The sequence below is a fragment of the Haliaeetus leucocephalus genome, unplaced genomic scaffold (assembly GCF_000737465.1).
Source record: "Haliaeetus leucocephalus isolate CR32 unplaced genomic scaffold, Haliaeetus_leucocephalus-4.0 Scaffold186, whole genome shotgun sequence".
NCBI lineage: Eukaryota > Metazoa > Chordata > Aves > Accipitriformes > Accipitridae > Haliaeetus > Haliaeetus leucocephalus.
This window is the reverse complement of record NW_010972622.1, coordinates 1,054,320-1,082,310: the sequence shown is the minus strand read 5'-3', so window position 1 is coordinate 1,082,310 and position 27,991 is coordinate 1,054,320. Positions and strand designations below refer to the sequence as shown.

At 57.0% G+C, this 27,991-nt stretch overlaps 1 protein-coding gene across 1 annotated transcript in view; it reads right to left on the bottom strand.

Moving 5' to 3' along the window:
* The window catches only part of LRP1 (low density lipoprotein receptor-related protein 1), a 74,356-nt gene extending 56,383 nt beyond the window's left edge, over window positions 1-17,973 (bottom strand). The window contains exons 1-7 of the mRNA XM_010565196.1: window positions 17,905-17,973; window positions 17,614-17,779; window positions 15,500-15,622; window positions 8,181-8,318; window positions 5,625-5,744; window positions 4,574-4,702; window positions 4,035-4,298 (exon numbers count right to left, since the gene is read on the bottom strand). Of these exons, the coding sequence (XP_010563498.1) occupies window positions 4,035-4,298; window positions 4,574-4,702; window positions 5,625-5,744; window positions 8,181-8,318; window positions 15,500-15,622; window positions 17,614-17,779; window positions 17,905-17,973 (1,009 nt within the window). The remainder of the gene's footprint in view (window positions 1-4,034; window positions 4,299-4,573; window positions 4,703-5,624; window positions 5,745-8,180; window positions 8,319-15,499; window positions 15,623-17,613; window positions 17,780-17,904) is intronic.
* Window positions 17,974-27,991: the final 10,018 nt, after the last annotated feature.

The following is a 27,991-nucleotide window of genomic DNA, read 5'->3' as shown; positions in this document are numbered from 1 at the left end:
AGCCCGGAGGGTGCTCCGGCAGGCGCTCAGCAGTCGGGGAGCAGCCCCGAGGGAAGCCGAGCTCCAGGGGCTGAGCGGGAAGGTGTCACCTCCAAGTTCCCGGCAGGGACAGTGACGGGCTGGGCCCCTGCCTGACGAGGGGCCACGCCATCCCCACACCTGCCTGCAGTGGGTTCGGCTGCTCTGCAGCACTAGCCAGGGACTTCCTTGGCCACCAGCACCGCCACCGAGCCCCACGCGTCCTCCCTGTCACCTCCACGCTGGAGAGGTGCCCAGGGCTTCCCAGCCACCGCAGTCGGCTCTGACTGATGGCGGAGAGACATGATTCAATTCCAACATGAGGTGGTTTTTTTGTAAGAGAAAGAGATGGAAGACTTCACCAGCCTCTGATTTTTAGTGTGTCCCTGGAAAAAGACCTGAGGGTAGGGAACCGGCCAGCTCAGATCAACTGAGAAAATCATTGCCTGTGAAAAATGTCTACAGGCAGTGCGTATTTGGGAACCAAGGGACAGTCACCATGAAAAAGTGCATCAGTACTCAAGATTGCAGATAGAAAAAAGGGGTTAGCAGTGCAAGGACCGGGGGAAAAGCAAAGCTTCAGAGTACAGTTGGTCTTGCCAAGCCCTGTTAATAGCATTCATTTAACACATCTCCCACAACACAAGTGACACTAATCTCTCTGCAGGAAGGGAGCTGGGACAGAAAGGCAGGGAAGCAGGGCTGCTATGAGAGCCGGGCTGTGACATCTCACCAGCCCAGACCTACCCCTGACAGCTGGGGGCTGCTAATTTCCAGCCCTTCAGCATCAGTCTTCCCCCATCAGATGCCAACTCAAGCCCCATTAGCAGCAGGCACCAGGGAAGCCTGTCTCCTGCTGTTAGCAGATAATGCTGTAAAGAAGTAAATAAAGAGGGAAACCACTAATTGGATTCACAGGTCTCTCCAGTGTCCTGACAGAGAGGAGTGGGGGAGTGACATTATCTCCTCAACACAACCCCCAGCATCAGACCCAGGGCTGGGGAAAACTCATTTCTCCAACTTGTGCTCATGAACAAACCCTGCCCCATGAGGATGTTTCCTCACATCTCCAACCCACAGCGATCCAGTCGAGGCCGTGCAGGCATGAACGCAGCCCCGCACCGGCAGCCGCCTGCCAAATACAGTGCAGAGCTGCACAGCCTGCCAGGAGCACACAGCAAAACTGTGTAAGGACCGTTCCCTTGGGAAATAGGAATAAAAAGCAACCAGTGCCACGTAGCCAACAAGCAGGTCAGGGTAGCCCGCTGCCATCCCCTCTGCACCCCAACCTGCCACGAACGGCACCCGCAGCACCCTCTGAGACGTGCCCCTACTGCAGGTCTCTGCCACCGTCCCCAAGAGAAGGCAGAGGCAGCAGCTCAGAGCCAGTTAATGGAGGGGTGAATGGAGGCCCTTCATCACACCCTCCCCAGGCAGAAGAAAGATCTGCCAGGAGACGCACAGGAGCTGTGTTCTTGCTCCTTCCGAGGTGTGTTGGATTGTTATTGCTAATCCAGTGTTTCCAGGCAGCACACATCTGTCCAGGCAGCACATACCCACCAGAGTGCAGTCTGCAGGGAAGAAGGCTAATGGCACAAGGCCACGTCTTGGGGCTAAAAATCAGTGCCCAAGTGTGTGGTTGTGCTCTTCAGCCCAAACCCAAGGTTGTTTCACACTTCACACCGGAGGAGGCATCCCCTTTGCAGCTCCTCTGCAAGCAGCCTCCACCCAACAGCAGCAGGGACCACACGCAGGAGCTGCTGGTCCCCACTTCCCTGTGGATGGGAATGCTCCCTTCATCCCCAGGCAAGGGCAGGTGCTTTCCCATCCAGGTCAGCTGAATTCCCCTCTTCCCACCCTGAGCTATCGCAACCGATCAGGAGGCCAAGCAAAGCAAGGCACCTTTTCTTGTTTGGACTTGAACACGCTCTTATTAGGAGCTCCCTTCCCCTCGTGACCATAATTAAAAGGTCGTGTCTCAGATTAACTTCCTGGAGCTGGAGCAGCCCAAACAACCGCCCCAAAAGCCTGCCAGGTCAACGACCTCATCTGGGTATGGTGGAGGGGCTGCGGTCTGTGCTGCAGGTCCTGATCCTGCACTGACACCTCACCACCACTTGCTCATGGTCAGGATGGTTGCTCCTCCTGCAGCCACGATTCACGAGCCAGGTCGCCGATCCCTGGGGATGCTGCACCCTCAGCCTCACACCGTCCACAGCCAGGTGAAGGCACCCCAGAAAGCTCGGGGCCCCCCCAGTGTGGGGATGTGGCTGTAGAAAGTCACCTGGGCTGACTTCAGGAACACCCCAAAACCTCCCACCCAAATCCCAGCAGTTCCCCTTCCCCTGGGCCAACCTGCAGCTCACAGCTCACGTGCCGTCCATGAACCACAGCCTCCGCTGCAGCTCCCAGCTGCAGGAAATTACAATGTTAAAACTAAGCTTGATGGGAAGAAGGGCGCAGCCAGAGCTTTACACGATGCTGCTGTCTGCTCCTCCCGTGAACTACGGGCAGACCACAACTCAGCCTGAGGAAGCCTTAAGAGGAGCCAGAAGGAACACGTAAGAGCAGACCTCCTTAAACACTGGGGGGGGAGCGGAGAGCAGAGCCAAGTCCTGTCCTGCCTAATGTCAGGCTATCGCCTGCAAGAGCAAAGGGTGAGGCCTCTCCCTAAAAATACACACTGCCCTAAAAATACACAGTGCAAGCTTAAATTAACCATGCTGCACACACCCTCGGCAGGGCGCAGCGGCTGCAGCCTTCTGAACCCCAGCCCCAACACAGCCCAAGGGGCAGCAGGGGCCTGCAGGTCCCCGGCTCGCGCCCCACGCTTCAGCCAGAGCCTCAGCCGGTTCCCCCTTGGCAGCCGGGCACTGCGACATCGCCCTTGGCAGAGAAACGCCCTCGGCTCCGAGATCCACCCGAGACCTTTACTCATTTGCAAAGATCAGTTCATACATGTTCAACTAATTTGCTAGGTTAGCTATTGCTCATCGCGTAACAACACTCGTGTCTGTGGAAGAAGGGGATCCCTCTTGCATCAGGCAGCGCAGTCTCCCCCTGGAAGCACCCCTAACTTCAGGAGGCAAAAGACAGTGGGAGGATGACGCCAGGGAATCTAGGGGCTGCAAAACCTGACGGAGATGCACTGCAAACCCCAGGTACCCCCAATTCCACCCTGACTCACTTGGTCTGTGGTTTCAAAGGATAAAATCAGTGACAGCACAGCACTGGGAGCAGTTTCCCACATCCTGGCTGGACGGCGACGGCATCCACCCACCTCCCCTCTCGGGGGGACCTCGCCAACCCCACTGCTCTGCACCTGTGAGAGCACACAAGAAAGGTGCCTGGAAGCCCACGGCTTCTGCTGGGACCCCTCACTGGGCAGAGGCTCTCAGGAGAGCAGGCATGGACACGGGCCTGAGTCAAAGAGCACCAAAATCCCAGCAAGTAACTCTCCTTCCCATTCTGACTGCTGAACTGGGACCAGCAAGCCCAAACAGGAGACGGAGCTGTCACCACAATCATTACAGCCAGGAAGACACAAGTGGAACGAAACCACCATTTGCCGCTTACGCCGGTGACTCATGCAGCCGCCCGATGGGAGGCACTTTTTTGTCGGGATTCTGTTCTCAGTCACTACTTGGGGTGGGGACCAATGCCTGGTTTGGCAAGGGAAACACAGGGTGAAAACCAAAAGAGGAAGCAATGAGAATTGCCATCCCAGAACCTGCTACACAGGTACAATCTCCACGCCTCACTGTATTGTTTTTCCTCATATGCTCACACAAGGAAACCACAAAACTTGCTAGAAATAATAAAAGGGAAGGAGAAGGAAAGCCAAAAGCTATGTTTGTGCTGAAGACTTGGTGCCTGGTCCTGTGGAAAGCTGTCTCCTACCAAAATACATCCCTGCTTCACCCACTGCTGGCTGGAGATGCTCGGGCTGTCAAAAGGAGATGGAGACTGGGGGAGCAAGGACTGGGAGCAAGGTCCAAAGGAGAGCAGGCACTCACGGTGTAGGCTGAGGGAGATGTTGATGGAGCGCTCTTCCACGAAGCCCTTCAGGTTGGGGATCTTGGCACACTTGAGGATGGTCTGGGAGGCACTGTCACCCACATGAACCCAGCACACAGTGTCTTCAATGTAGTTGAAGTCCATGGCTGTGGTCTGCTTGGCGCTGGTGGGGGTGATGTTGGGCACAGGGGCTCCGCTCAGGTAGGTGGCCAGGATGTTCTGGGAGTTGGCAATGAGCAGCACAGGAGGGCGGTCCACGGGTTCTGGCAGGGAAAGGAGGGGAGAAGAGTGGTCATGGCAGAGCACCTGAAGCTCATAGCTGCAACGCTGTATCAGCCTGCAGCCCGGCCCTTCTGCTCCAGTGAAAACAAGACCGCGACATGCCACCCGACAGGGGCAAGGACATGGTAGCACAGGACAGTCCTCAGGGAAGAGCACCCTGAAGTGAAGAACCAGGGGCAGGGGTACACATACGGCAGGAGGCCACAGTTTGCAGAGCTGCCCAGAAGCAACACACTCCTCCTGTCAAGGATCTCACCATTCTTGGCTTTGCAGGATCTGTTATCAGGCTGCAAGAGATATCCTTCAACACAGCTGCATGTGTAGGAGCCCTCCGTGTTGGTGCATGTCTGGCTGCAGGTCCCGTAGACGGTGCATTCATCAAAGTCTGGAAAAGAAGACAAAAACTCCATGGTTTGGACTAGCAAACATCTCTCCTTAGCTGTCTTAAGAGGGAACAAAGGCTCCGCCTTTTCTCCAAGGCAGAGCTGCAGGGGAGCGTATGATCCCCAAGCTGAAGGGACCATCACAACAGCCTCCAGAGGAATGCCTGGCCAACATCACCTCTTGATACCTGCGGGCAGCCCACAGCTTTCTGCTCCAGCATCAGCAGCAAGGCAGCAAAAGGACAATCCCTGCCTCACAGCTGAGCCTTTTCAAGGCCTAATTATCCACTGCCCCTCCCCCCCACTCTGCAAAATCTGCACCTCAATTTCCAGTCTGAATTTCTCTAATCTTTAGCTTCCAAACCCCTGGCTTGCATGCTGCTCTTTCTTCTGCTAGATGAAAGAGCAGTCTCCACCAGAGAGCTCTTGCCCCCAGAGGTGCGTGCAGGAGCTGATAAAGGCCCCTTTCTCCTCTGCTCAGATAAATGAAAGAGATGGAGCCACGGCAATCTCTCACTTCAAGACTTGTTTCCAGGCATCGCATTGATCTGATCACTCCTCGCTGACCCTCTCCTATTTTCCAGCATCCTCTCTGAGGCACGGACGCTGGGAGCACGTACAAGCCCAGCAATGGCCCCTGACTCCGTACACAAAGGCAAAGCCTTTTCCTTACTCCTTCCCAATAGTCCTCACTCGGGCTTTCAGGAGCTGCATCCATGTAATGGCCCCACGGCAGCAGGGAGGCAGAGTCCCGTCCCGTCAGCCCCACATTCCCCCGTGAAGGTCAGGGTCTGCCGAGCCCCAAGTCCCTTTGGCCACACGGCCGAGCCCCAGCACTGCTGCCGTGACGGTGGCATCGGCCACAGCCCAGACAAGCCGCCAGCACCACGCTGGGGGTGATGGCTCTGCCCACTCTGTACCGACCTTTGCAGCTCCTCCCGTCCTCGGCCAGCTGGAAGGAGTTGTTGCAGTAGCAGGCTGGTCCACTCAGCGTCGGCACACAGTGGTGCTGGCAGGCCAGGGCCGTGCAGTTTGCTAATTGTTCTGAGGAAACAGAGAAGACGAAGGAGAGAGGATGTCACCGATGTGCAAGCAGGGACACTCGGGTGAGGGACAGGATGGACGCCTGGGCCCCAGTGCTGGGTGAGGGAGACCCCCAGGCACCCCACCAGGCTTTGCTGGGGACCTCCACGCTGTCCCCCTGCTCGCTGGTGGGGAAGGAAGGACCCAGACCCTCAGCAGAGGGAGGGGAAACCATAACGGATACATGGATACACGGCTGCTCCACGAGAGGGGGGTCTGAGCAGCCCCAACCATCCCCCAAAGCTGCTGACTCAACAAGGCTTCCTGCTGGGAGCCTGTTGTGGCCACCTCCAGCCAAGACCCAGCGCTCCTCACACAGGAGAGTGGTACGAGACTCGGCTTCAGGGTACCCCGGGGGCACGGATCCCAGAGAGACTTCAGGGCGAGCTTATCCTCCACGTCCTCTCTGCAGCAACTTCCCTCTAACCAGGGCTGCAGGCAGCCTGGGGACCGCTCCACGCCAGAGATGCTGCGGTGCAGGCGGTGGCGAAGCGCTCCAGCAGGTGGTCAGCTGCCAGACGCGCTGGAGAGCCCGGAGCTTGCAGCCGCCCGCGCCCTTGCAGAGGCAGCACCATCCCAGGGCCAGCGCCAGCGCCAGGGTCAGGGTCAGGGTCGGGCAGCCCCGGGGCAAAGCTGGGACCAGAGATGCGGCCGCCCGGCTCACCGCTTCCCACAGCTTCATTTCCATTAGCGGTCGTCATAAACACCAATAAAGCCCCAACCTGCCCAGTGCTGCCAACAGGCAGGGGGAGGCCAGGGCTGCCTGCCTTACTCCGTTTGATAAACAGCAGCAGCCTCCAACTTCATCAAGGTCATTTAGCAACATGCCTCCTTAGCTTGCTGTGAGGGACGCGCTGTCAGCCCTTTGTTGGGGGGTTGGTTTATGTTGGGTTTTATTTTCTTCCCTCCTCTACTCGCCCTGCCCGGCCGGTCACTTGGGTGCTCAGAGGGCATTGAACTGGGTCCCAGCAAATCTGCCATCGAGGGGAAACCGCAGCCTCCCAGCCACAAGCCTCTCTGAACCAAAACCAGCCGGCCCTTTCCACGTCCTCCTCCGCAGCCAGGGCTGGACAGGGAAGCGGTGCCCAGGCGCTGCAGAAATCCTGCCCCCCGCATGTGAAACCATTTAATAAGCCAGGCAGGGCCCAGCCGAGCTATTTACAGGGTTTATCGGCTTTGGCAGGCCCAGCTATCCATTTCAGATTCTTATCTCTCAGCTAAAGCACCGCATGCATCTAAAAAAAAAGAAAAACCCCCAAGAATGCCGGGTCTGCAGGCGGGGGATGATGGGGGCAGTTTCAGCATGGCATTTCCACCTCTGTGAACGTCTGCAAGGGCAGCAGAGGCTCCCCGGTGTTTCTCCACATCGGCAGCTCTGCGGGACAAACCTCCCACCCACCACAGAGGGAGCAGGCAGGGGGGACCTCACGTCCGACACAAGCGCTAGCACGGGCTTATGTCCCCAGCGTGCTGAAACCTGCGAGCAGCAACCGCACTGACACGGCGCCTGGCCGCACCCAGCCCTCGCCTCGTGTGTGCTGGTCACGTGCTGCCCAGCTGTGAAAAATCAGATCCCACTTAAGTAACGAGAACCGTTCAGCGAGATATTAATTGTCAGCTCGGGCACAGCTGCAGAAGCCGCCCTGGGCTTCTCCCGCAGGAGCTGGGCAGCGGAGAGGAGCTCCGACCCAGCTCCAGGGCCGGGTGGGAGGGAGCCCTTTGGGGCAGGGTGTCCCACACCTGGTTCGGGCTCAGCAGGGCAGGAGCCCTCCGCCTCAGGCAGAGGAAGGGCTGGGGAGAAAAGCACGTTCCCTGCTCACCCAGAGTCTGCAGAGACCCAGCTCCAAGGGTCAGCTCAGGACATGCGTTTCTGAGCGACTAATCTGCGCACCAGCAAGCCGGCACACACTGATTTAGGGAGAGTTTTCCAGCAGGATTAGCAACCGGGGACAGGCCAGGAGGGGGGACAAAGCTCCTGGAAATTAGTAAAAAAACATACTGGTATCTCTTATCTGAACCAGAACCCCAGCCCTCCAAGCTTTTAAACCCAGGAGACAATGCAGCTATTTAATGGCCCTCAGGCTCAGGAATGATGGGCATTTCACTTGCAAGCGGCTCTGGCTAATCTCTGGATCTGCGACCGGCCAGCCCGGCACTGAGCTGCCCAGCACTGGCTGCACTTGGCCGGGAGAGGGGAGCACGGAGCGCGGTGGCACCAGCGCAAAGCTCTTAAAACCAATGTGGGGCTCCTACCGTAGAGGCAAAAAAACAGGGACAAACAGGGACCTTGTGACTCTTACCATGGTGGGGGAGGAAAGGAGGCAAGGGCAGTATCTCGTGGGGCAGCCCCCCCTACCCGCAGCCCCTCATTGACCACCACCACCCCCAGACACCTACCCCGACAGTGCGGCCCCTCGTCGGAGCCATCGAAGCAGTCATGGAGCCCATTGCACAGTTTGCTCATGTGAATGCACAGCTCTGTGCCCAGACAGTTGTGCTCGTTGGGCTGGCATCGAGACACCTTGCTCTGAGGACCTGCAAGACAGCAAAAGGCAGAACTATCACCAAAGGGAGAGCATGACAGCTCTGCAACCCCATCACCTGGAGGAAAGACCCAAAACCTCAAGGGAACTCTCAGCCCCCCCACGTTGCTCTGCCATGGCTCTCCAGCAGTGACCATCACCTGCTGGACATGGCCTCGCACAGTGAGATTTCAGGTAAAAGCTCTTAAGGCAGACACAGGGGTTCAGGGAACCTCACATTCCCTGGGATGCTGGCAGGAACATTTTTGCAGTAGCTGACACCAGGCAAACACCATGCCGGTAGCAAGTCTGTGAACGCACTTTGATTCCCTCTGCCCAGGCGTATGTTAAATCCTCCTTGGTTTGGATTCCCCTGCCCAGCACGTGCCCCAGAGCAAAAGGTCCCCTAGCAAGGCTAGTCCCAAATCCTCTCGGCTCTCATGGCAGCTCAAGCCCAGAAAAGGCCACCAGAAAAGGCTCAAACCAGGCTCTGCCCCCTCCAGCCAGCATCCCTGGCTCTCCCTGGAGGAGACATTAACCAACACTGGATTTCCCTTTCAAAGCAGGTGGGACCACTGCAGGCACTGCTCCCCGGGGAGAAAAAGCGCGACCCATCTGGAGTGAACTTTCCCTTTTCCATTGCCTCTGCAGCACGTGGCCCAAGCAGGAGCATCGTGTGAAAAGGAAGGAGACCCGGAGCAGCTGGGGTGGATGGGGACCCTCTGCCCAGCCCCAGAGACCGCTGTCGGTGGCCACGTGCCCACCCTTGGGGAAGAGCCAGGTTGACGGGCTGGGATCCCAGGAAGAAGGTGACTCCGGACCTCAGCAGCCCTAGACTGCCTGTTTCAAGCTCCCGTGGGTCACATCCACTCCGGGCTGCCTGGACACACACACGACTCTGGGCACCCCTCACTGCTGGGAGGGCCGGGGGCACATGGGGTCAGGCAGTGCCGAGCACCCCAAGCACAGCCACCCCGGCTTCCCGCTGCCCCAAGCACTCCCTCGGGTGCCAACATGCTCTTTGTTAAGAGGCTGCTGTGCAGGCAGGCTTGTGGGGCGTCGTTAAGAACCAGGGCTACACAACACAAGGAGACTTAATCTCCATTATTAACTAGAAAAATTACAAAGGAAGCGAGGCTTTATTTTTAAGCTTCTCTGAAAAGAAGCATGGCATTGAGACAAACAACAAAATACACCATAAATTGATTAAAATCCTGAAACCCCGTTAAAAGCTCCACTGATGTCCTGGCTCCAGCACTGCTTCACCTCGGGCTGGAAGGCAGCTGCCTTGGGGTGACGCACTGACGGCAAGCCCTGGCACTGCACTGGCACAGCACGGGCTCAGCGTCAGCGGCCCACCGGCATGGCACATGGACCAGAGAGCTCTGCAAAGCCCAACTCCCCTCCGCAGGCTCTCCTCTCCTCCCTGGCCCCAAACCTAAGATTCGCTTTAGGGCTGAATACGCAGCGTTTCGCCAGCTCTCGCTGGAGCCACCAACACGCCTCTGCTGAGTCAACGGCAGCACGCAAGCGAAATACTAAAATCCCATTTTACGAGGAGACAGTGGCTGTTTACGCCTTGCCCACATCAGCAGGGCAGGCAGCACATCAGCCCCACTGCAGCAGGGATGGTGGCAGAAATAGCTCCCCAAGCTCCCCATGGACCACCCTGTCCTTTGCAGCTGGCGAAGCGCCGGGTGAGCACCGAGAAGGGCACCTGCACCACATCACACACTGAGCGCTTTGTCCAGGCACGGTCCTGTTTTAGACAGCTATTGAGACCAGCAGTCACCTTCATCTAAGACTCTACTGATGGAGTTTGTCCTAAATAAGCTTAAACTCTCCTTGGAGAGGAGCGTTACATCACGCGAAGCTTGCGGGGTCCAGCCCAGCACTCTTGTGTGCCAGCACATGCTCATCCAGCACAGTTCCTGCCCCGCCAACACGCTCCCGGCCAGCAAGGGCTCAGTTTCACTCCCTGCGAGCTGTCACTGCTGAGCTACACTAGACATGCTTTTAACCTTAATCCTCAGGCTCCCAGCAGGTGCTGCTCCAGTGGGGGCTAAAGGCTCTCAGCAGCACACTGGCTGTGGAAGGGGGACTGCAAACCCCAGGGGAGGAACGCTGGGACCACAAACACCCCAGGCAGGTGGGGGTAGCCCTGGCTCTTGCCTCCAGCCCAGCAGCTCAATCCCACCCCAGGGCTGCACTGACACTTCTTCCTCAGCCTCATCTCTCACCACCCCGCTGCCGTCCCTGTGCCGCAGCACGATGTTGGCAGCGCACAGTTGGCATAACTAATGGGAGACTGAGGTTAAAGCCTGGGGGTGGCTCCTCTCAGACGGACGCTTCTCCAGTTTAGCCTGAGCCCCTTCTGCAGGAGGCAGTTGTGGGGGCACTGCCCCAGGGACAGGCAGGGCTCGTGCTGCCTGCGCGCCCCACAGCTCAGCCGGCAGCAAGGAGGGCGATGGTGGAGGAGCGCATCTTGCTCTGCTGGGCAAGGGCCGAGGGGAGTTTGGATGAGGGATGGACAGGACCTGCTGGCTCCAACCCCATGGTTCTCCTGACCCTGCACAAGACCCCTCAGCACGTCCCAGGCAGACACCTTTGCACACCCATCCCTCCATCCTCCAGACTATGAAAGAGCAAATTGCTACTCAAGGAGCAGATGGAGCAGGCTGGGTTTCTCCTCTGCCCCTCCCAAATGCACCAAAGCGTTTGCAGAACTAAAGTCCAGCAGGACATCTTCAACAAGCTTCCCCACAGCCCGGCACGCTGCTGCTCCTGCAGAGATGCGCGGGAGGTTCCCACAGCAGGAGCAGCCCACAAAATCCGCTGCTAAGAGCACACAAACACCACACCTTGCAGAAAGGTTCCCCAACCTGCCACGGTGAAACCTTCATCCCCTTTCATTTGTTCGTTTTGTGCGAAGTGACTAACTCTGGGCTGTTGACACACGCGTCCCCCTTCTTGCACAAGGGGTGCCCAAAGTACAGAAATCTAATGGGCTCCAGATTCCAGATCACTCCACTGCGCACAGGCTGAGTGTCAAAGGTGTTCCAGTATGTTTCTAGTTAGCCGACTGGCTTGGCACTGGGGTGATGGGCTCCTCCAGGATGGGGGGATATGGAGCTCAGGACTCCTGGGCTCTGTCGCACCCATCGCAGACAGGGGTTTCTCCTCTTTCCCAGCCCCAGTCCAGGGCACCCAGCAGGTAATTCCCGGGAGAATTTCTTACCAGGTGCCACTTTCACAACTTTTGTTTTTCACAGGGGGTTGAACAACAGTGCTATCTGGGCACTGAGTTATTGCAAATTAAGGGTTAATTAAGTAATACCATATACGGGCCGAAAATGAAGGCACTGAAATAAAAGTGCACAGTTCGTCAGTCAAAACTGATCTGCCGTGTCCATTATTCCCCTGCAAAGAGCCTGGATCAAACTACTTATCACAAACAGGGCAGGATTAATCTATGAGCCACTTTGTTTGCTTTTGACTGTGTTGGCACACTAATAAATGAGCCAATTTATTACATGTGACAAGCTTGTGGTACACCCCAAGGAGCTGAATTAGACAGGAATTTTTAACCTCTAAAACCCACTTGGAAAAAAAAAAAAAGAAGGAAAGAGAAGCAATGCTTCCTCCTGTAAATGTAGCCTGTAGTTGATTTGGCAACAGCCCAAAGAGACACAGACATGGGGGAACGCAACAAGGGGACAGGCAGGAGGAGCTGGGAGCGGGACAGTCCCGCTCACCCCACTGGTACGGACAGCAGTGCCAGCAGCTGAGCACCGGCAGAGCTCAGGCAGGGAAGGTCCTGTTGTTGCCTCCCAGCTGCGCCCGGCGCCAGCGCTGCAGGAAGAGGAGAGCAAAGGCTTTGCAGACGACGGGCTCGCTCAAGACGCATCTGAACCCGAGCAGGGCCACGCCATTGAGAGATCCAGCACTGGGCGAGTGCGGCGAGACAAGGGATTTGAGACCTGCTGAACCCTCAGACCGATGAACCATTTGATGCTGAATCCTCGCAAACATCTGAGCAACTGAAGATCGCAGAGCCGCAGATTCATCTGCAGCGAAGCAAACGGTGCAACTGTCGCGTGGCTGGAGAAACGCATGCCGGCAGCTCGGCTGTCCGGCTCGTGGGCAAAGCCCCAGCCTGGCCAGGGCACCCAGCTGAGCTGGGAGAGCTCCAGGCAGGAGGCCAGCCAGGATGCAGTGGCCAGACGATGGCTGTAGCTCAGCCACAGCAAATTCATTTCTCAGAGACCCTCATCTCCTTTGATCTTCAACAGGATGGAGGCTCTTGTCCAAGTTTTTTCCCCCCAGGAAAGCTCCATGGAGTGAAAAACCAACAGAGTGGGCAAGAACCGGGTACAAGCCACTCACACAGACACAAGCGCAGCACTGAGCTCGGAAAGGGAACTCTTCCTATTCTCAGCTAACACGTAAGCAAAGCCAGCAAATACTTAAAAGGATTCCCCAGGGAGGAAAACCTCGCGTATAATACACAGCATTTCAAGAGACTCTGACATGAGTACATTAGTGCAATGTAAATAACCCTGCTGCGCTGCTGGGGCGCGAAAGGGTGCACCAAGCAGTGTGCAAGAGCCGTGTTTGCAGCCTGGGCTTAAAAAAAAGAGATTAATAGTAATAAAAGTCATTCTCTTCCTGCCAAAAAGATAAGGAGGATGAGAGCCTGCTGGAAGCCCCGGTGCCGAAGTGGCGTGAGAAAAGCTTGCCTGGCAATCCCGGTAATACCGGGCTCCGTGCCCTGCGTGTGCTGACAGGTCACACTCCACTCGCGCGAGCCTGGGCAGGAGCAGGCAGGCAGCAGGCAGCAACCTCCATTCATAACCCCTGCCCATGAGAAAGGCAAAGATGGGTGAGCACCAGGTCAGACATGCACCAGCACCGCAGCAAGCACTGCCCAGCCACTATTGCGGAGGAGCCAGCAGCGATGGCGGCTGACCCCAACCTCCACGTCCCAGAGGGTGCAGCATCCTTCTGGCTCCCTCCTGGTGCTCCCCAGGCTAATGCGGTCTTGGGGCTTGAAGGGGGAACTTGGGAAAGGTGAGCAGAGACCCTTGGAAAGGTCAAGCCCCTCCAGGTCCCCAAACTGCAGCAGTCGATTCTGAAGCTGGGGAGGGAACCGCTCCCCAGGAAAAGAGCATTTCCAAAGTTTAGGGTCTGCAGTGGTGATGGCAACTCATGGACTCTGTCCCACATGCAGCAGCAGGGCGAGGAGAGAGGACATGCTGGGCTTTGGTCTGTGCCTCACAAGAGGCTCCCACTTGCCTGTCCTGGAAGCGCCAAGCACGTACTGAGGGGCACATGGTTAGTGGGGGTCCTGCACCCCCGCGGGGAACAAGGCTCCCTCCTCCAGCAGGAGCTGTGGGTGCTCGAGCCCTCAGGGGACTCTGAGCAAACCTGAGAGCGTCTTCCTACATCACCCCCTCCCCCCGCCCCAGCCGAGGCTACAACTGCCGCACGGACAGACACGAGGTGCATCCGCAGAACTGCCGGACACTGCTCCCAGCACCCCCGTGGTGCCAGAGCAGGGATCGGGGAAGGGCCGGGCGGGCAGCGGTGGGGGATGCTCACGGCCCCACTGCAGAGGACACTGATGCTTTCCAGCTCCTGCCAGGGTGGCAGCAGCCAGAACAGGCAGCGGCTCTGCCTTCCCTGTCCAGGGGGGAGACTCTGCCAGCCCCCACCAGCGGTGCCTTCGCAGTGAAGAAAGAGGAAGAAGGAGAAGAGGGAAAAGTATCCAAGGGGTTCATTTTCCGTTCACCTGTCCGTATGGATGGGGGGGGCGATGAAGCGAGCGCAGACACACACAGCAAGCGGAATACGTCAATCAGGACGGATTTCTTCCAGCCAGGGAAGGGCCTCTGAGTCCTCCCACAGTAATTTTCCAGGGCTGCTGATTGACTGGAGCCAGACAGCCCATCCCAGCCCCCTCATCCCTCCCACGGAGGGGACGGTTGCATCATTTTGCCTTAAGAAATAAATAAACCCGGTGCCGAACCAGAAACTGCTTTGGAGGAGACCTTTATGCCAAGTACAGCATGAAGCAGGAGTCTGGGAAGGATCTCTGGGCCAGAGGATGAGAGGATTTTGCTGGTCACTGGTGAGCAGTGGCAGGGATGAACCCAGCTGTGGCTGTCCTGCAGACCCAGCATCTCAAGGCTGCTTTCCTGACACAGTAAAACAACCTAATGAGGCTGCTCCTGTGAGGCAACAAGGGCAGCACAGGCTCCCTCATCAGACAGAGGGAGAAACCAGGACACAGGGAGAGGTGGTTCCTTGCTCCAGCCCAGCCAGAGCAGAGCCCCCAGCACAGCACGGTGCAGCAGGACCAGCACACCCACCGTCCCTGCAGAGCCCCCAGCACCAGCACGGCTCTGGCTCGCTCCCCTGTGCGGACCCCCCCCCCCCCACCTCCAGCCCTTGCACCCCATCTAACCCAGCCCGGTTCCCCATTTGCTTCTGGACTGAGACCCAGCTGCCCTATCTGTGGCGGGAGCATCCCCAGTGCCGGGGCCACCAGCACCGCTGCAGCAGAGCAGCTCCAACAGCCCAGGACAAAACCAGTAAAACCAACACTGCACCCTAATCCAAACACATCTGGGGAAAGCGACATTGCTTTCCCTGGCTGTTCCCCAGGGCTCCCAAAGATCTCCTTCTTCCCTTCAGCCCAGCCCTCACTCCAAGCACCCGTTAAATGCCAGGCACCAGAGGCACAGCCGCTCGAGGAAGGGATGCAGCTGTGTCAGAGATGACCCCGAGCAGGCGCAGCCCCTGCCCAGCACCACGGCTCGCTGCATCCTCACCTCCAGGACTCTGCCTTCCTCGCGTAAATCAGTTTTGATGGAAACAAAAAATAAATCAGTGATACCCTGTTCCCAGGAGGCTGTTTTGTTACAATGGATCACAGCCCCAGAGCCAGAGGCCCCGGGAGCAGCAGCTAGGGAGATAAAGGGAGGACGGACAGATGGACGGCTTGGACTCCTGCCCCGAGTGGCACCCACCCCCCCTCAGAGGTGCTGTGGACTCCTGGAACTCCGGGAGAAACAGGAGCTGAGGTAGAGCAGTTGTGCAGTGACGCCTGTTCTGGGCCCTGGAACGACCGTGCAATGAGAATGGATGAAACAAAACCAAAAGAACATTATTAGGAAGGAAAGGCATACATACATATATCGGGTGATTCATCCGAGCCATCCGGACAATCCTTTTCCCCGTCACAGCGCCAGCCCTTAGATATGCACGTAATCTGATCTTTGCATGCAAACTGTTTAGGGCTACATGTCTTCGGTGCTGGATGAGAAAAGAAATAATGATAATAAACAAGATCAGTTTCTTCCCAAAAACAAGTTATTTAAAAAAAAAAAAAAATTTTAAATTAAGGACTAGATTGCTTTTAGTTTGATTTCTTTCTAACGGCTCAGCGAAAGTTTTAGCCTGGCATCAGATCCATCAACCTTGCCCCTAAGGAAAGTAGAAAATTTAAACTGAAGCATTAATTACACTGCGAGAAAACAGGAACCGAGATCCATGATGCGCTAACAGATTTTAAAGATCATTTAACTTGGATGAATTAGCTCCTGGGAGCCAAAGGCAGTTTATTTTCTATGCTAGACAGTAAAAAAGACAGGGAAAAAAATAAGAAAACCCAAATGAGAACAAATTAAAAAGTAACATTTTTAAATCACAAAGACAGCACCACCAGCAGCAGGATGGGTTTTCCATCCATCCTGCACCCAGGAAACACACACGTGCACAGCCAGGATGGTGCTCCCAGGGGAGAGGGTCGACCTCCCTCCTGGGATACGCAGAAATAAAACAAAGTCAGAACAAAAACCAGGAGGAAAACCTAAAGCACAGAGCACATAACCGGCCTGACCCATGGCGATGGGAGCAGGCCTGGGGAGAGCCCTGGTGCCCTCGCCCCCAGGCAGCTCCAGACCGGGGTGCGCTCTGCCCCCACCAAAATTGGCACCTCGAGGAGGCTGGCTGCAATGGGGGGGTCACTGCACCCCCCTGAGCACAGGCTGTGTGATACCCCCCTTCACCGAAGGGTCGAGGTTAGAAGGGAAGGCAGAGACCCTCGCCTGCCCCCAGCACTGTCAGGCTGCACTTTGCCAGTCAGCCCGCACTGCACCAAGGTCTCTTTTGGCCAATCCACAGCGGTGGGGGCAGCACCAAACATGAAAAAAAATATGTAGCCGTACACGTAACACACACGGGGGGTACCAAAGCCAGCTGGCTCATAGGTGATGCCAAAGCAGGGCCGGCAGCAGAAGTTCAAGTAAGAGCTGCAGTTGGGAAGGGTCAAAACACAGTGAAGCCGTGCCTGCTTCGAACCTGACCCACCGTGCCAGGGGCTCCCAGGCGAGGGCCATTGCCCCGGCATGCAGCAGAGCCCGGCACCCACAGCCCCGCCGGCTCAGGCTATCTTCTTGCCAGTCTTTCAGCATTGCACTTTCTTCCCAGAGATCCAGCTCTCTGCAGTGAACACTTCCACGCCGATTGCAGCTGTTGCTTGGAACAGCGAGCCTGAGCCCTTGGGAAGGCAGGAAATCTTGAAAACCTAACGAAACGCAACTGTGAATGTTTGTTAAAAGCAAAGGCAGTCAAACACATGCAATTCCCTAAACATTTATCTTGTGTCATCCCTAGTCTTCTGCTAAATTCCCTGCTCCAAGGATCCACTTAAATTTTTGCTCAGCCCATGGAAGGAGGGTCTCTGCATCTGCCTCGCTGCAGCCGCACCAAGCAGCACCACAGGCAGGAGCTGCTGCCAGCGCTGCAGCTCATTTCATGCGTTTCATGACCCAGCTCGCCCTCAGGCTCCTGACAAGCAGAGAAGGTGCCGTGATTTCTCTCCAGCTCCTGCCACGTGAAGGAAATGCCGCAGCCAGGTCCAGGCAGCTCCTGTCCGGTCTGCAGCAGGGATGCTGCGAGGGAAGAGGATGGGGAAGGTTCAGTCCCCAGTCCAAATCCTGGTTCCTACGGGGTGGGAGGAAACTCTCCCCACTGTGTAATGATGCTAATTATTCCTCAGACCTGCAAAAGGGCTTTGTTTGATGTCATTTGGTTTGACTGAAGAGTACCACCTCCCACAAACCTCGCTTCCCTTCTGTCTTTAAAGCATCAGCATTGGTAGCATTGGAGCTGTTGCTTACAGGGAAAGGCTCGACACCACGACGGGGAGCTCAGTGCAATCAAGATGGAGACTGGACATACCAAAATGGATGAAACATCCCCTGTTATGAGCAGATGCCTCCCCCTCCACCCCCCCCCCACACCTTCTTTAGGCCAGAGGCGACAGAGACCAAGCCTGTCCCCTTCCTCCTGCAGGACACAGCAGTGCAGGGCCGGGAGCTCGGGGACAGGCGCCTCCTGCAACAAGCTCTCCTCCGAAGCCAGCTCTGCCACCCCCTCTTCCCGGAGGAGCTCATCTTCCGCCTCCACCTCCCAGCCACAAGCGTACCAAATGCAAGATTCATTAAGAAAACCACAGCAAAGAACCGACACTCCCTTGGATTTCCTGCTCTCCCTCATCCTTCCAGGTCTCCAGCAGCCACAAAGTGACCTACGGCTGCCGCAACCACCCAGCTGACCGCAGCCAGCACCCAGGCACCCAGTGGGCCAACAGCGGTCGCCATCTCCCCCCAGGTCAAGCTCAACTCCCAGCCTCTTACCTGCCTCCTGCCCCCCGAGGGGAGCGGGCAGACCTACAAGAAGAGGGCAAACCCCCGGCAAGCGGTTCCCAGCCTGCTGCCCCATCCCAGTTGCTCACAGTCCTGCGGGCTGTGTCTACACAGGAGGAGAAACCAGAGGCAGGACAGGATCTTGCTTTGCACTGGAGATACCGGTCCTGGAGCAGAGACGCTCACCAGCAGCACGGCAGATTGGCCCCTCGCTCGAAGGAGTCATCCCTAAGTACCAGCACCGACACCCTGCAGAGCAGCCCCGACTCCAGGGCTGGCTGCACTCGGACTGCAGCAGAGCAGGTTCTCCTGCCGCTAGCAGCAGCTCCCACACACAGGAGCAGAACACGTGGGATTTCTTCCGAGCACTGAAACATTGCTCGCGCATGCTTCGTCAGGCTGTGCACGTGTCATGGCTTTCCTCAGGGAAAGCCACCCCCGAGGACACGTACCCCACTGACACCCACCCCCTCTCAGAGGTGGCGATGCTCCAGCTCAGTCCTTCCCCTAGCGCAGGCAGACCCCCGGGAGCAGTCCTGCCACCCCTTGATGCCCCAGGGCACGTTAACCTGTAAAGCTGCACCCGAACCCGGCTCAAACCACTGATCGTCCGCCCTCTGCTATTCCCAAACACGAGGACAGCTTCGGCAGCACGAGGCCTCGCGCCTTCTAGAGCGGCTTTTGCATGACAGCCGCCGCTGCAGCTCCGTGCAGGAGGAGGGAAGGAGATCACTTCCCCTCTCGGCAGCCAGCTCTCCAGGCTCCTCGGCAACCCCACGCACTTTCTGTTCTTGCACAGCATGTTCCCAGTGAGCTAAATGGCCCTGGAGTAAGTGTTGAGATGCCTCAGTGCCAGGTGGACAATTAGAGAAGGTATCTGTTAATGCATCCTTCACCCAGAGCCAAATTTCTTTCCGAAAGCCAGGCGGCCACACCAGCAGAAGCGGCAATGGCAGCGGAGAGCGGAGCTCCAGCTCCGGGTCGGAGAATAAAGGCGCCTTCATGCAGCGCACAATGGCCAGCTCAGAGCGGGGCCAGGACAGCTGCAAGAGCCGTCCGCGGAAAACACGTCCCTCTTTGGCAGTTGGAGGAGAGATCCCTGCTTAAAAGTAATTCAAAGGGGACAGAGGGGAAAAAATTGTACTAAAAAAGTGGCAAAAAAAATGGCTATTTGGGTGCAAGAAAGGGAATCCTTCTTCTCCGGTACGGGGTGGGAGCAGACCCCCCAGCAAGGGGCGCGGAGCGGCAGCAGGGTCTTCCTCGGCAGGACAGGGACCAAAAGCCTGGCTGCGGCTCCCACCATCCCCCGGAAACAGGCAGCCCGAGGCTTTGCTTAGAGTGCAGCGGGTTGGGGAAAAGGGCCGTTAAAGAAACACAACAAAACACATTTCATTTTTGCCTGAAGCAAGAAATCGACACTTCCATTTAAAGGGACTATTTCAGGAGGCTGGTGAGCAGGAGGTCTTCACCTTGAGCAGAAGCCAAATTACCTCCAGTGCACAGATGAGTACGGCATAAAAACCTAGATAGACTGGAAGCAAACCACAAAAATATTAAAGAACTCCCTCCCTGAGCAAGCCGTACTTTCCTCTTCAGCCCAACTCCTCCTCCCCTCCTCGGGAGGAGGTGGCTGGCCAGTACTTCGCAAAGGAAACAGCGCTGGCCATAAATACAGACTGGAATGAGCGTGATTTGCAAAACAGATGTTCTGGGGGGGAGAAGAAAGCGCGAAAGGGAGAAAAATAAATCCACTCCACATTCCTCCCAGGTCTCCATCCCCAGCTACCCTCTCCCCTCCACACTCGCACACCCCATCTTATACGGCGAGGAGCCTGCCAAAGCACACACCTCCGGCGCTGCGCAAACAGAGCCGGGCTCACCCCGCACCCAGGGCACGCAGGGAGTCTGCAAACCCACCTGGCACACGGACTCAGCCCTGGCAGCTCACCCTGCGCCGGCCAGGACGGATGCGGCAGCCGGGTCCAAGGGGCAGCAGGGAGCTGGTGGTCTGCAGAGCCCCGGCCGGGCACCCCCGCACCTCCGGGCCAGCCGGAGCAACGCGCGCGGTGCACCCGGCCGGCCGCTCCTAGCTCCCGACACCGCACGTGTGCGCTTCGCCTCGGTGAAACAAAAATCTGCCAGGCTGTTCCAGAGGACAAAAGCCGAGCGGGAAACCATCAGAACCCGGAGCGGGGGAGATGGCGAAGCCCCAGCAAGCAAAGGTGGCATCCGCCGAGCTCCAGCCCCATCAAGCTCACCGCCATCCCGAGCACGTTGGCACGATGGGTGTGCCTGCGCGTGCCAAGAAGGCTTAACGCACGCCAAGGTGCAGGGGAAGCCGCTGCTACAATCTGCTCTGCTCCCAGTTACCGTTTTGGCCACTTTTGGCTGATTGCCTTTCTCAGGGGAGGGCCTGTCCCATCAGCCAGCTGAACATCATGTCTTCATCCCACCGTCCCTCCTCTTCACCACCCCTCCCTGTCGACTCAGCTCTCAAGACATCACTTGGCCAGAACATACCACAACTCCAAGGCCGCTCTCCCCAATAACAGCCGAGCCCGTGTCCCCTGCGGAACCCCCCCCGAAGCACTAGCACACAGTCCCATGGCACCAAGCTGGAAGATCATCCAAGTCGCCCAATTAACCAAACACAAAAATCAGAGTCACCTTATACTTTCATTTTTCTCCCTCACATCGTCCATCCTTTGTCCTTGAATTTCAGAAAAAAACATGATTTGTTCCTTTTCAGCGCTTTCAGGACTATTCAGATTTCCCAGAGTTTCTCTGCAGCCATGGGACAGACACCAGGAAAGGATAAAGCACGGAAGCACACGCACCCCTCGACTCTTTTATGCTCCCTTGGTCCAGGGTCTAGGGCTTGCTACAGAAGCCATGAGGCTGATGCTAAAACCCCAAATCCCCGCAGGGGCACAGCTCGGTGCAAAAGTTTGTGCAGAATTTGCGACTGACAACTAATGTAAATTTGCCAGGTCCTTCAGCTCCAAAAAGCTAGACAGGGTAATAGAGACATTTAAAATTACAAAACCTAAAGTTTGTAGGCACATTTTTTCAAGGGGAAGGGGAACGGAAGGCTTATTTGTTTGTTTTGCATTTAAATACAAGATCTCTAAACAGTTCAAATGCATTTTTGCCATTCTTCCATCCGGCCCCCTCGAATGGGAAGATTCAAACCAGATCCACTGCTCCATCCCAGCCGCCGCCTCCATGAATGACGTTGCTGTGCGCTCCCAGCCATTCCCGCCGGAGAAGCCGCAGGTATGCGCGGCTGGGCTGGGGGGGAGGGGCCCGTCCAATTGCTAAGTAAATATTGACTTTAAAATAATTTATTTTTTTTTCCCCCTTTCCTTTCAAGTCAAGTCTGTCTATTGCTTCTAAATCACGAGGCATTAACCTTCTTTAAAAAAAAAAAAAAAAAAGACAATTTTGAGAAGAAAACCCCGCCTCAACTTTGCCAGAGAGACATTGAACGGCAGCAAAACGCCATTCATAGGAAAGGCTGCAGCTGGAAAAGCGCGCCCCGGCCGAGGACAGTCGGAAGGGCTCCTGAGCGGGTTTGCTGCGACTCGCCTGATTTTTAGAACCACCAAGGAGGCAAGCTGAAAACAGCAACAAAAATCCAACCAAAGTGAAGCGCCGGCAGAACCCCCAACCATCGCTTTGGGCACTGATCTGGTGCACCCCGTAGCATGCCAGCGCCTTCCCTGTTTTCTCACCTCTGGCTTCTGCTCGTCTTCCCCCGACCTGACGGGGGGATGCTCTTGAGAACCAACTGGAAGCTCCCGTCCTGTCTGCCCCATTGCAGGGAACAATCAGGGCTGTCACCCCACACGTCAGATCCCGCTGCCGGGAAGGAAGGGAAGGATGGTTTCCATCTGCTGCCCAAGAGCTACCAGATTCGCAGGCAGCCTCCCCAAGGCCACACCGAGCGTTTAAGTACTCAGCAAGGAGTCCATTGCCCCACCGGGGACAGCCTGGCCCTCGACCCCGCTGTCCCCAGAGGCTGACCGTGTGCCCAGACGGCCCCTTCCCACGCGGGCTGCGCACCCTCTCATCGCCTGCCTGGGCGCTCCCCGTGGCAAGGGACGCCCATCCCTGCCCACGGGCACGGGGGACACCAGGGCAAAGACTGGGAGCAACCGGGTCCCTGCACCGGGTAACCCGGGGTGCGCCAGGGAGGGGGAGCCTGGGACCCCAACATCCCCCTCCGGTCCGGGGACAACCCCATCTCCCAGCTCCCTCCGGGCAGCAGAGTTCCCACGGCCGGGGCAGGGAGAGGCGATGCAACCCAAGGGCGCAAGGGAGAAGCCCCGGCACCCCAGGCTCTGTCCCCGACACCTCCACCACGTGCACCGGGACGGGATTTCCACCAGCTGCAGGACCAGCCATCGCTGCCTCCCAAACTCAGACAAAGGAGGAGAGGGGAGGGAAGACCAGGGGAAGAAGGACGATGGATGGGGGAACATGCCCCTAACGGAGGTTGGAAGATGGAGGCTGGCCAAAAGCATCCGTTCCCGGCGGGGAGGGGGAAGAGGAATAAAATCATATTGTGGCTCCCAAGGGCTGCTTTCATCCCCGACAGCACCGCGGTCACCTGACTTCAAACAGATCCAGGGGGAGATGATTTAAATGCGAACACGCATCAGGAAATCTGGACGCGCTGGGAGGAATGCGCTCCCCCGCCCGCCCAGCCCCTTCCCCTCTCGCTCCCAAGGCTCCGGCAGCTCTGCCGCCTTCAGATGAAATGCATTAGGAAAAAAAAAAAGGGGGAAAAAAAAAAGATTTGCATTTTAAACCAAATTCAGAAGCTGGGAGATCTGTGCTGGAGTGCGATCCTCCTCATCCCCCTCCTGCCTCTGGCCCCACGGAGAGGTCCTTAGAAGAATGAGCTGAAAAATGGCAGGAGATGGAACCAGATGAAACGAATCCATAGCATTTTCAGAACTGGAAAAAAAAAAAAAAAAAGCTTGATCATACAAAACATGGTGGGAAGGACAGAAGGGGCAGGCTCCGGCCACACAGTGGAGGGTGTTTCAAGGAAAAAAATCATGCTTTTTTGATTTCTTTCTCTTTTTGCAGCTTATCTGCAATTTAAATGAAAAAAAGAAAAAAAGAAAAAAAAAAAAGGAAAAAAGCATTTGCAGCCAAGAGAAAGGGGCTTAAGTCCTCTCGGTGCAGTTGGACAGGCTGCAGCCGTCCCTGGCCAGCGGCCATCCCTGCTGGGGGGATGCCCCACTCCCCCCCGCCCCTCTGCCAGGGCTGGCCCCTCTCCTTCCCCAGACAAGGGATGGGGAGGGGGCAGCGGCTGCAGGCAGGAGCCCCTGCCAGCCAGGGGGCTGGTGCGGAGGCCTCCCCCCGCTTCCTCTACCTGCTCAGAAGGTTTTATTCCCTTTATTTATTCTAGCAATAAGAAGTGGGATGTTTATACCCTCAGCAGTTGGGAACCCAAACAGAATATAGTGTTCTGCACTGGAGGCAGTTATTTATGGCTTGTGGCTAAAGCTGATAACGCTTCCTCCAGAGACCTGCCTGCATTGTGCAATAAAGCAATTGCACATTATAGATTAATAGGCATTTCATCTGGACAGCTGAATCAGGGGGCAGGACGCTGCCAGAGCTCAGCAGCAGAGCCCAGGGCTGAACACAGCCCGTGGGGGCTTTGCTGGGGCAGGAGGGTGCTGGGCTTCCTCCTGCCCAGGACGGGCATCAGCTCGCCAAGGCTTTCAAAGCGCTGGAGCCAGGCCAAAACCATTGGCCTTAATTCATTAGTCAACTCAATTTCGCTGGCTTCGCAAATAAGGACTTTGTCTGAGATGGGGAAACGGAGCAGAGCAGCTATTGTGCCCCAGGAGCGGGCAAAAAGGGCCCTTTGAGAGGACACTCTGCCGGAATAAAAGTCACTTTTATCCCAGAATAATTAGCGTGCTCTGAGTACACTAATTATTCTGGCATAAAGGGACTTTTATTCCCGAGCAGCATGTCTGCACAGGGAGCTGCTCTGGATTCTGGTCCACCTGCCCGTGTGAACGCAGCCCCCACGCCAGGGACAACCCAGCCAGCCCCAGTTCACAGGGACTGTGGATGTGGGGACCCACTGGCCACCTTGGGGTGGCCACCCTCGCGGGTCCCAACCAGGGTGCACATGGGGGGTCCCACCCCAGCCGAGGCAGGGAGAAGTTGCCCCCTTGCTTGCCCGTCCTGCCCCCAGGAGATGCAGGGGGTTCCAGGAGGCCAGAGAGTAGCAAGGAGGGGGATGTGAGGACCTGGAGACCCAGCCCTGTATCCAGCCACCGGGTCCCCTCCTGAAGTCCTCTGGGGACCCGCGCACTGTGGGGAGCATCTCCCGGCTCTGGGGAGGAGAAGGTCACAGAGCCACCGCGCCACCCGTCGCACAGCACGATCTCCTGCTATTTCAAGGACTCCCCAGGAGAAAACAATCCACGGCAGCACCACAGCCCTTCCCTGCTCCTGCCAGAGCTCCCCTGCCCACACAGGGATTTCAGCTGTCACCTGCTCCCGTCCCGGTCCCCAACAGCAAACCCGACCAGCCCGCAAGGACACAGCCCCAATAGCTGCCTTCCCGCCAGCAGATGCCACACCTGCACCGGTGCTTTCCAGGCACAGGCCACTTGGCAGCTTCCAGGGCAAGCACGTGCGGTGGTGCAGGACAAGAGAAGGTTTGGGGTTTCCTCGACAGCGCGCCCCAAGAAGGTGCGTCCTGCAGCAGCTTTGAGGTGGCTTTGCAGAGCTGCAGCCCATGGCATCTCAGCATCCTCGGACAGCTGCACAGCCCCACGGCTCGAGGAGGGGGTCCATGCTGGAGCTCATCCCTGCTCTGCCACGCCGGCCCGGCACTGTCCCTCCCGCCACAGCTCCGGGCCCGGACATCAGTGGCAGGCGGGCGACCAAGCCCCTGCACCAAGAGCTCTGCAGAGCTCGGTGGTGCCCATGAGCCACAGGCACTGCCCAAATGGCGAGCTCTAAACCAGAGCAGGGAGGCAACCCAATAACAGAGCAAACCCTAAAGCCGTGTGCAGGACTGCTGCAGAACACTCAGGCTTGTCGCTGCTGCAAATCTGCAAATCGCAGAACAACCTCGCCACGTCCCCATGCGCCCTGGCCCGAGGGACCGGAGCAGGTTTGCTCAGCAGAGCTCCGCTCCCAGACACCCGCTCAGCTGTATCTAGAGAGGTAAAGGGAAAAAAAAATTCTTAGCATGGTGAAACGTCCCATCTGTTTATAAATGGTACAAATTATTAAAGAGGAACCCGGTACCATTATGTCTGCACCAATGCTGCATCCTAGATGCTACCCAGCCCCTTGGCATCTCCACCAGCGTGGCTCGGCTATGCCAGCAATGAACTGCTTGCTCGCAGCAGCCTGGATGCTCCAAGGCTGTTCCTGCTGGTCAGGGATCCTGGTTTGCCTGGTTTTACGTTCTGCAAGTTGCAGAAAAAGAAGCTTTAAGATTTTACGCAGCCGAAAGGGCGTGGTGCTGGGCCAGGCGGGTTTTGAGGGACAATGGCATTGGAGCAGCTGCGGAGGAGAAGACCAAGCTGGTGAGTAAGCACAGCACTAGGCTCAAAATCCACTCTTCCACAGGGAAAACACGCTCCAGGCTGCGAGAGGAGATGCTGAGCAAACCCATCTGGAAGGGCTGGTGGCGGCCGGGGGCTGCGGCAGGAAGCGGGGCCACGGTGTGGGCACCGACCCAGGGATGCTGAGCCAGCCTGGGGCCGCTGGTTCTGCCAGGAGCAGCCCCCGGGAGCAGGCGGGGGACCTGTCCAATGGCATGGATGAAGCCAGGGGCCCATGGACATTTCAGCTGATGTTTTCAGGACGGGGGAGGAAATTTTCCCTCCTTGGAAATAACCCGGGAATGGCAGGTCCCTGCTCAGGGGCAAAGGCAGTGGCCGGCCCTGGGGCAGAGGTGCTGGCAGAGCCCAACTCTCTGCACAGCTTTTGCCCTCAGTGCCCTGCAGCATCCGCCCGGACTGCTGGGAAGGCGGCCGCCACGGGAAGTATTAAACTGAAGTGCTTCCTTTTCCAAACAATAAAAAGGCACCACGACACCCACGGCATCAAGTGCCTGGAAGAAACCCTTTGCAGCCTTCTCCCAACTCCCCTCCCCACGCCAGCCGCCTGGAGGGACGGAGTTGGGCACCGAGCCGACCCACACGCCCGAGGGAGGACGGGGCTGCCACAAGTGCCATGCTTCAGGGTGCCACTGCCCCCGGGTCAGGGCCGTCCTCAGTGTCATGCATCAGCTGGAGCTGCTCTCCCGGCCACAAAGCAAGGCAGGTATGGCCAAGGGGCATCGATGGAGGCAGCTGGGGACAGGCAACACACTTGTCCCCAGACGAGGCTGCAGGTAGGCACACGGAGACGAGTGGGGACGCACTGGCAGCCCCACCATCAGCAAGCCGGTCTGGCGCCTGCAGAGCAGAGAGGGGCAGGGCGGGTAGGGCAGGCAGGGTGGACAAGGGAGCATACTGCTGCTCCCCTTTGCCACAGCATCACACTCACGGCACAAGCGCTTGCATCCCCGGCACAGCCCTTTAGGCCACGATATTCAAATTCTGAGCACAGCGCGAACTGAAAAATCACCAGGCACGTCTGCAGGGTGCCAGCGTATGCCACTGCGGCATCAAGGGGCTCTGCCCCCCCGGGGTGCAGGAAAGCAGAGGGAGAGGACACCAGGAGGGACTCAGCCCCCAAGAGCCCGATGCAGCAGCATGAGGTGCGGGCACCCCGGCACAGCCCATCTCGCCAGCGGCACAAGCAGCAGAGACGCTTGACTGTTCATCAGCTACAATGAACCGCTGTGTGAATCCGGGACCCAGCAAGCACTCGGTCCCCGTGCTCAGACGGCTGCAGCGGCGCCTGCAAACAAAGAGCTGCACCATATTAAGTAAATGGACTAGATTGATGTGTTTCAAAGCTCTCGGCAGATTAAAATAACAATTTGCCTGGCAGCCCACAGCAAAGAAAACCCAGCCACCCCCCAGCAAGGCCGGGGCAGGGGATCAGCAGCGTGACAACTCAGAAAGCCTTTGTCCCCCCAGCTGAAATCCTCCTCCTCAGTTCGATCGCCAAGGGTTGTACACCAGAGCCCCAAGTCCAGCAGAAAGTCTAAAAGCAGCGATTACTTCCCTCACCCACCCCCACCAGCACCCCCGTTATTCACCAAGTGAACCGCACGCTCACGGTTCACCTCACCCTTCATCTCCCCATCACCAGCTTGTGCACCAGGATGCGACCGTCAACACCCACCCATCCTTGCCACGGTCTCATTCAGAGAAAGGGCATCTCGCAAGAGGCTCATTACTCCACTCAATTAAAGATGCAACTTCCAACTCAATTAGACTCCCCCCCAGCCATCTGCAATTCCCACTGATGCCTCGGTCTACGTGTTTTGGACCTTACAGACCTGCTCTCACCTTCCCCACAAGCTGACATTCCTCGGAGCCAAGGCTGCTCTTCTTGTCCCTCCCCTCGGTGGCACCGTTAGCATGGTCCCACCGGAGAAGCTCCGAGCTGCCAGCAAGGTCATTATCCAACATTTCCATTGCCAACCCCACAAGCCCTTTGCTTCAAGCAGTGCTGGGACCGTCTCTGATCCTGCAAAGCATCTGCATGATTGCAGCTCTAGTCTGCTCCATTCCCCTCGCTAAGAAAGGACATTGTGAGTCTATATTTAGCCCTAGAAATGGCTGGACTACGTTGGGAAAAGCAACCTCGGCACAACAGAACAATATCCAACAAAACAGTCCTCACGGCCCACCCAGTACTTTTCCTTCTTAAAATAAGAGGAACAGAGTGAAGGAAACAAGAAGTTTTAGCTGAATTAGAAAATGCTGAAAATATTTGCTGCTGCTGCTTGCCGCTGGCAGGTCAGCCTGCCAAGGTACATTAAATGGAAGTGACTGAAAAGTTAAGTCAACAGCAAAAACCT